The 9,207-nt window shown below is 39.6% G+C and overlaps 1 protein-coding gene across 1 annotated transcript; it reads left to right on the forward strand.

Annotated features, from left to right (window-relative positions):
• Positions 1 to 9,207, forward strand: prkar2ab (protein kinase, cAMP-dependent, regulatory, type II, alpha, B). Its single transcript, XM_034167584.1, is given in 15 exon segments — positions 1 to 227; positions 229 to 314; positions 461 to 487; positions 559 to 693; positions 1,993 to 1,997; positions 2,803 to 2,897; positions 2,992 to 3,166; positions 4,832 to 4,949; positions 5,288 to 5,459; positions 6,615 to 6,777; positions 6,845 to 6,910; positions 7,017 to 7,118; positions 7,717 to 7,753; positions 7,836 to 7,872; positions 9,038 to 9,207. Coding segments are annotated over 15 exon segments (1,461 nt in total). The 5' UTR covers positions 1 to 72; the 3' UTR covers positions 9,126 to 9,207.

A 9,207-nucleotide genomic window follows, 5' to 3' on the forward strand; every position in this document is an offset into this window, starting at 1 on the left:
CCTGATTTAGATGCATCAGGATTAAGTTTTTCTTCTTCTTTCTGGGACATTTTAACAAGTTGAAGCTGACTAATGAGTAAAGTTGAAATACCAGTTGGTCTGACTCTGAGAGAACTGCTGCAAGGCTTCACCGTGGAGGTGCTTCGCCGCAGGCCACCAGACTTGGTGGAATTTGCAGTGCAGCATTTCACACACATTCTGGAGAAGCACAAGTTCAGAAACACTGTGTGAAGGTGCCCAGAAAGGAGTACATTTCGACACCAAACTCGGCAGGACAACCTCTGATGACAGTGAGGAGGAAGATGCCGCTGTCAGTATTTAAATGAAACCTCTGTGTAACTGCTGCTTTCAAATTTTTAACCTGACATTCACAAAGCCTCTATCACAAGCTTCCTTTTGATTTTATAAATTTGTTGAATCTGTTGTTTCACAACTGGCTCTTGTTCTGCAGAATGCACAGTCAATAAATATAGCCGCAGAATTTCAGGTCAATAACTGGAATAACATTTAATTTGACAACTGTGATGGTACAGTATTTTACTGGATGTGGTGCTGCAGTGTGTGCAGAAGCGTATAACCCCAATGATGATGAAGATGATGATACAGAAGCTCAGATTGTGCATCCCAAAACAGACCAGCAGCGCCGCCAGCTCCAGGACGTGTGCAAAGATATTTTACTGTTTAAAACACTGGGCAGGTACAGCACATATACAGTAGTGTTCAGAATAATGGTAGTGCTATGTGACTAAAAAGATTAATCCAGGTTTTGAGTATATTTCTTATTGTTACATGGGAAACAAGGTTTCAGTAAATTCTCACAAATCCAACAAGACCAAGCATTCATGATATGCACACTCTTAAGGCTATGAAATTGGGGTATTAGTAAAAAAAAAAAAAAGTAGAAAGGGGGTGTTCACAATTATAGTAGCATCTGCTGTTGATGCTACAAACGCAAAACTATGTTCAAACTGCTTTTTTTTTTAGCAATCCTGTGAATCACTAAACTAGTTACTAGTATAAACTAGTAACTAGTTGTATGACCACAGTAGAGAAGCTTGAATCTTCGACTGGACTGGGTTGCTTGATGCGAGGACGTTTCGCTTCAAATCGCAGAAGCTTCCTTAGCTAAAATTCTTGCTCTGGTAGTCTGACTTCTGGGTTGACTCTTGTAGAGAAGAATACGTACTCACATCAAGCAACCAGTCCAGTCCAAGATTCAAGCTTCTCTACTATGGAAACCACCTGGACAACTGAGAGCCTTCACAGAAACATTGTATGACCACAGTTTTTCATGATTTCTTCACATCTGCGAGGCATTAATTTTGTTGGTTTGGAACCAAGATTTAGTTGGTTTACTAGTGTGCTTGGGGTCATTGTCTTGTTGAAACACCCATTTCAAGGGCACGTCCTCTTCAGCATAAGGCAACATGACCTCTTCAAGTATTTTGACATATCCAAACTGATCCATGATACCTGGTATGCGGTATATAGGCCCAACACCATAGTAGGAGAAACATGCCCATATCATGATGCTTGCACCACCATGCTTCACTGTCTTCACTGTGAACTGTGGCTTCAATTCAGAATTTGGGGGTCGTCTCACAAACTGTCTGCGGCCCTTGGACCCAAAAAGAACAATTTTACTCTCATCAGTCCACAAAATATTCCTCCATTTCTCTTTAGGCCAGTTGATGTGTTCTTTGGCAAATTGTAACCTCTTCTGCACGTCTTTTATTTAACAGAGGGACTTTGCGGGGGATTCTTGCAAATAAATTAGCTTCACACAGGTGTCTTCTAACTGTCACAGCACTTACAGGTAACTCCAGACTGTCTTTGATCATCCTGGAGCTGATCAATGGGTGAGCCTTTGCCATTCTGGTTATTCTTCTATCCATTTTGATGGTTGTTTTCCGTTTTCTTCCACGCGTCTCTAGTTTTTGTCCATTTTCTAGCATTGGAGACCATTGTAGATGAACAGCCTATAATTTTTAGCACCTGTGTATATGTTTTCTAAATATTCTTAGCATTAGCCATGTCATTAGCTTAAGACTACATTTTGATTACATGCTTATTTTGGACTTCATCTTGTATTATAACAAAAAAAAAATAAAGCAGACAGCTGCATTTTTAAATTGTCCATGTAACATTTTTATTTTTTTTTAAACTTGGGTCACAGAAAATTGTAATATGTATGTTGTTAGCATTAGCTTGTCACCACTCTACACACTTGCTACTCGTGTCACTGGAGTCAAAGTTCAACAAACCTGAACTTAGGGGTTGCTTTCCTAGACATCTGGGGCTTTTTGGTGGATGTCACACTTCTGTGTGTGTACCAATTTTGAGGCAGTGCAAAAGACAGAAATATGTTGGAAGTTCGAAATGTACAGAGTCAGTCTTTACTGTCATATATATCAGACCACTGTGACTTCTAGTGGCCAAAGATATGCTTCACTGGAATATGGTGTGAACGTTTCAGAGCAGTTGGTGATGTAACGGGTTCTCTCGTAAGTGGCAGTGAATCTCAGAATCACAAAAACCTCAGTTTTGATCCACCTTTGCATACTGCACCGAACATAAAGAGACGTCTTCCAGAACTGTTTCAAAACTTTCTATAATACTACTTTGATTCTGCTAGCTGTCCCCCTCAAAAAGAAGAAAAATAACAACATTCCCATAAAACAGCCACGGCCCATAAATAAAACACTAATAGTGCAACCATATCTGAGTGTAAAAGATGGATAAAAACAGGATTTGCACAATATTTCCTCTTTACAAACCTAATGCGAACATCATGTCCTCCAGGAACAGTTCTCTGAGGTGTTGGATGGTATGTTCAATGTATTGGTCAAACCAAAGCAGCATATTATAGACCAAGGAGTCAATTTCTATGTTGTTGAAAGATCAGCAATTTTCAATCTCATTTCTCATTTTATTGTAACACGTCAAACTGTGCAAGTTGTATAAGTTCTCCGTTCTGCCTTGTACCATTTCCAGGGGTCTGTATGATGTTTTTGTGCAGAAGAATGAAAAGAGAGAGTGTGTGTGTGTGTGTGTGTGTGTGGCAAAATACGACAACAAAGGTAGTTTTGGTGAGCTGGCTCTCATGTACAACACGCCGCGTTCAGCTACAATCATTGCAATGCAGGAAGACGCCCTGTGGGGCCTGGTGAGTGAACAGAGAGACCAGCCGCTGACAGCAGCTTACCACAGCCACACAGGATCAGCACGTTTCTGTTTCATGTATGCATGTGCACAGTACACAAAGCAAACCTATGGGGGCGCTTCTTAAAGTACATCCCTCCATCTTAAAGCTGTACGGCCTTTCAAATTTCGCAAAACTGACAAAATTTAGTTTTGTCAGTTTGTCAGACAGTTTGAATTTTGATCATATTGGCAATATCATATTATGACTCTCTCTGCCAAAGAAAATTGTTTTAATAACCTAAATCTTAACCCAAAGTACAGCTTTAAGGCTCAGCAGCCCTTGAACAATCAACATTTTCTGTTGATTGAACTGTTGCCCCAATCTGAGGTCAAGAGCACTCTGGAGCAGGTTTTCATCCATGATGTCTCTGTACATTGCTGCATTCATCTTTCCCTCAATCCTGACTAGTCTCTCAGTTCCTACCGCTGAATAACATCCCCACAGCATGATGCTGCCACCACCATGCTTCACTGTAGGGATGGTATTGGCTAGATGATAAGTGGTGCCTGGTTTCCTCCAAACATGACACCTGGCATTCACACCAAAGAGTTCAATCTTTGTTTCATCAGACCAGAGAATTTTGTTTCTCATGATCTGAGAGTCCTTCAAGTGCCTTTTGGCAAACCTCAGGTGGGCTGCCATGTGCCTTTTACTAAGGAGTTGTTTCCGTCTGGCCACTCTACCATACACACCTGATTGTTGGATGTGCTGCAGAGATGGTTGTCCTTCTAAAATATTTCTTCCCTCCACAGAGGAGTGTTGGAGCTCTGACAGAGTGACCATTGGATTCTTGGTCAGCTCCCTCATGAAGCCCCTTCTCTCCCAATTGTTCAGTTTAGACGGGCGGCCAGCTCTAGGAAGAGTTCTGGTGGATCTGAACTTCTTCCATTTATGGATAATCGAGGCCACTGTGCTCATTGGGACCTTCAAAGCAGCATAAATGTTTCTGTACCTTTCCCCAAATTTGTGCCTTGAGACAATCCTGTCTCAGAGGTCTACAGACAATTCCTTTGACTTTGTGCTTGGTTTGTGGTCTGACATGCACTGTCAACTGTGGGACCTTATATGTAGACAAGTGTGTGTCTTTCCAAATCACATCCAGTCAACTGAATTTACCCCAGGTGGACTCCAATTAAGCTGTAGAAACATCTCAAGGATGATTAGTGGAAACAGGATACACCTGAGCTCAATTGTGAGCTTCATGGCAAAGGCTGTGAATACTTATGTACACGTGATTTTTTTTAAATAAATTTGCAAATATCTTAAACTGTTTTCACATTGTCATTATGGGGTATTGTGTTTAAGACTATTGAGGGGAAAAATTAATTTTATCCATTTTTTTGAATAAGGCTGTAAAAAAGAAAATGTGGAAAAAGCGCTGTACTTTCCAGATGCACCGTACATGGCAACTTGACCCCTCAAAACGTAACAGCTCCAACCACTTACACAATTTTCTAATGGATAAATAAAGAAATAACTGGTTTTTCGTAATCATGCTAGCAGAAAGCATGATCTTGTTACCAACTAAAGTACATATCCATGGTAATGTTACAGCTGCAGGTCTTGTTTTTGGTGCATCTTATTTCTTATTGTAGCCATCAAACAGTTTGTTTCATGTGCATTCAGGATCGAGCTACATTCCAAAGACTGACTGTGAAAAATAATGCCAAGAAGAGGAAGATGTATGAGGCCTTCATTGAGTGCGTTTCTCTCCTGAAGGCTCTTGAGATTTGTATAAGCACATGTTTTTAATATTGAATATAATCAGGATATATTGTGTATTTGTGTTTTTTGCCTTTAGCATGAAGGTGTGTTGGCTTGGAGATGCCACAGCATTTCCAACAGCAGCAAATGCCCAAAACGCAAAAGGCACCCAGCTACAACTACAAGTAGTTCTGTCAAGAAACAGTGTGCAAATAGAGAAAACATTTGCAAACTCAGAGAACACAAACAAATATAACCTTCAGCCCAGGCAACAGTTTAATTTGATAACTTATTTGCTGTAAATTCATACAAATACAAAAACACTCACGTTGCGAATCAAGTGTTTTCACTGACGTCAGCGTTATGCGCGTGACCCAGACATGCTGACTATCTCGGAGGCTTTGGCAAGTAAACGAGATCGCAGAAAGATGGTGAAAGTTCACAAAAATGTCACAAAACGTCATGAGACAGCCATGAGAGATAAAGATGGACTCAGCAGTGAAGCACGGTTGCGATATGAGATGAAGATGAAATTAATTGGTGAAGATTTGTATGAAATGCCATCATCTGTGTGGTCGGAGAGTCAGAGTTTGCTACCTAGTGTTATGTGCATGGACATTGGCAATTATTATGCGTATAACCAGTTTGTTGTGGCTGGGTCCAAGAAAAAAATGTCAGGGATCGTGGGGGACAAATGCCCCTCAATAGTCTTAAACACAATACCCCATAATGACAATGTGAAAACAGTTTAAGATATTTGCTTCTTGTATGGTACATGTTTGTACACATGTACCATACAAGAAGTGAGACGGATCTGATCATATGTAGTTTTATCTTTTTCCCTTCCTTTACTAGTCTTTTTTTTACTTTAATTGAAAATCAAATAATGTACTTGATATAGCAGATTAAAAATTAGTCTCTCTCAGCACCTGAATTTGTAACTTCTTTCCTTTCAGACATTAATCTAACCTCATATGAAATGTGCAGCACATAAACGGATGTTGTCCAGGTTTTTCCCATTGGAATTTTGTTGCCATCGTGCTAGGCATAGGTGTCTCCTTTCTTCGCTGACTTTTTCTACAAGATTCGCCCTGATTCCTGATCACCTTTGGCAGTCTACAGTAATGCAGGTCGTCTCTCTGTCTGACCTTATTGTGGCAGCCAATGAAGCAACAATATTTCACCATAACAGCATGTGAAGACTAGAGGCTGGTAAACGAAAGGGTTAGTGGAGTGGAAAAAATTGATATCTCTGAGATGGTCGACTTCCGGGTTCATGAGGTCACGTGAAAAAAACCACGATACAGCTGCTGGCAAAACAAAAACCCAGGAGGACATTTAATGACTGACTGAATGGTACAAGTCTATTTGCATTATTAATGATTTTACTCTGAAGCTATACGTATATTTTTACATTTTATGATTTTACGTGTAAAGTGTTGAACAGTAGAAGTCAGTTAAAGTCTTCCAGGTAGCCAACACATTTTGTGTTTAGTTGTTCCATTGTGCTGTGGCAGTTTGCATTGTGTTTGTGTGTGAATTTGCAGTTATCAAATAAAATGGTCACGTGCTGTGGGCTATATTTGTGTTCTCTGTTTGCAAGTGTTTTTAGAAGAAACTGTTTTGACATGATACATGTTTTTTGTGGGGTTTTTTTGTGTGTGTGTGTGTATTTTCTGCATTTGTTAGTGTCTTAATTTTGAAGTGTTATGGCCTCTCTGGGCCACTGTATGGAGGCTGTAATTGAGTTACTTGGTCCATCTGTATGTCACTGTGGGTCTTTTTCTTTACAGTCATCTGAGAGGATGAAGATTGTGGACGTTTTGGAAGCACGCATGTTCAGAGATGGCGAGCACATCATTGTGCAGGTGCAGTATGACAGAGTGTTGAGTTTATATTGATACTTATGTTGAACTCCATGTTTTACATTTGCAGAGGGAGAAAGCTGTTTCTTTCTACATTATGGAGTCAGGAGAGGTAAAGACCATGATGAAAAGCAAAGTAAGTGATGTGGCAACGCTGGCTTCGCATTTCTGAGCTTCGTAGGTCTCAGAAGGTTGGTGTAAAAACCTTTTTACTGCTGTGTCGTGTCCTTTATGTGCGACAGACAAAAAGCAATCAGTGGGACAACGTGGAGGTTGAGGTGACTCGTTGTTCTAAAGGGCAGTATTTTGGAGAGCTGGCTCTGGTCACCAACAAACAACGTGCAGCATCATTTTATGGGTGATTCTTAGACTACGGGCACTTATTATGTCCTTTGATCATATTGTATGAAAAACAGAAAAAAGGGGACATTTCACACTTTTATAGTTATCTTTACAATGAAAGTGTGTTAAGAAATTTGTTCTAGTAGTTTTTGATGACTTTTTCACCTTTTTTCAGCATCATTATATGCAAATATTGCCGTTTTGTGCTTGTCCCATACCCAGACTTTTGATCTTCAATGATAAAAATGAATGGTAAAGAAATGTTTTTTCTAATGTTTTAAAATATCTCTGAATAAAATATCAGTAAAATAATCAAAACATAATTGGGGTATTCAATGTCATACAACTGTTGTGATTTTTTTTAAACAAAATGTAGTTGTCCCACACTATTGCCGTAATTTCCACCACAACACTAATGTCCCTTTAAACAGTTTGTATGAAAGATTGTTTGGGTAGTTTCTATGGAGATAAACAGTGACATCAGAGCACATGTATATAGCGCCAAATTACAACAAACAGTTGCCCCAAGGAGCTTTATATTGTAAGGCAATGGTGTGGTGGAAATTACATTTACAAGGCCAATAGTGGCCGTAGTTAAAGAATCACCCTTATGCAGTGGGTGAAACAAAATGTGTAGGTATGTTTTCCACTTGCCCAACAATGGACAAAACGGAAATCTGCAGGGGTGAGACTCTGTAATCTGGATATTTTCATTGCAGTGATCGACATCGAGGCTTTTGAGCGTTTGCTGGGTCCATGTACAACCCCTGGCAAATATTATGGAATCACCGGCCTCGGAGGATGTTCATTCAGTTGTTTAATTTTGTAGAAAAAAAAAAACAGATCACAGACATGACACAAAACTAAAATCATTTCAAATGGCAACTTACTGCCTTAAGAAACACTATAAGAAATCAAGAAAAAAAAAATTGTGGCAGTCAGTAACGGTTACTTTTTTAGACCAAACAGAGGGAAAAAATATGGAATCACTCAATTCTGAGGAATAAATTATGGAATCACCCTGTAAATTTTCATCCCCAAAACTAACACCTGCATCAAATCAGATCTGCTCGTTAGTCTGCATCTAAAAAGGAGTGATCACACCTTGGAGAGCTGTTGCACCAAGTGGACTGACATGAATCATGGCTCCAACATAAAGATCATGGCTCCTTTATAAAGATGACTGCCTGAAGAGAACATGTAAATTTCCACAGTCACTGATGATATGGGGCTGCATGTCAGGTAAAGGCACTGGGGAGATGGCTCTCATTACATCATCAATAAATGCACAGGTTTACGTTGATATTTTGGACACTTTTCTTATCCCATCAATTGAAAGGATATTTGGGGATGATGAAATCATTTTTCAATATGATAATGCATCTTCCCATAGAGCAAAAACTGTGAAAACATTCCTTGCAAAAAGACACATAGGGTCAATGTCATGGCCTGCAAATAGTCCGGATCTTAATCCAGTTGAAAATCTTTGGTGGAAGTTGAAGAAAATGGTCCATGACAAGGCTCCAACCTGCAAAGCTGATCTGGCAACAGCAATCAGAGAAAGTTGGAGCCAGATTGATGAAGAGTACTGCTTGTCACTCATTAAGTCCATGCCTCAGAGACTGCAAGCTGTTATAAAAGCCAGAGGTGGTGCAACAAAATACTAGTGATGTGTTGGAGCGTTCTTTTGTTTTTCATGATTCCATGTTTTTTTCCCTCTGCTTGGTCTAAAAAAGTAACTGTTACTGACTGCCGCAATTTTTTTTTCCTGATTTCTTATAGTGTTTCTTAAAGCCAGAAAGTTGCCATTTGAAATGACTTTAGTTTTGTGTCATGTCTGTGATCTGCTTTTTTTTCTACAAAATTAAACAACTGAATGAACATCCTCCGAGGCCGGTGATTCCATAATTTTTGCCAGGGGTTGTATGGAAATCATGAAGTGCAACATCTCACAGTATGAAGACCAGCTGGTGGCGCTGTTTGACTCAAGCATCGACTTGAATCAATAAGACAGTTATAAACTAATCACTCCATTGCAGAGGTGTCAAGTAACGAAGTACAAATACTTCGTTACTGTACTTAAGTACACTT

This window comes from Thalassophryne amazonica, chromosome 3, assembly GCF_902500255.1.
Source record: "Thalassophryne amazonica chromosome 3, fThaAma1.1, whole genome shotgun sequence".
Classification (NCBI taxonomy): Eukaryota; Metazoa; Chordata; class Actinopteri; order Batrachoidiformes; family Batrachoididae; genus Thalassophryne; species Thalassophryne amazonica.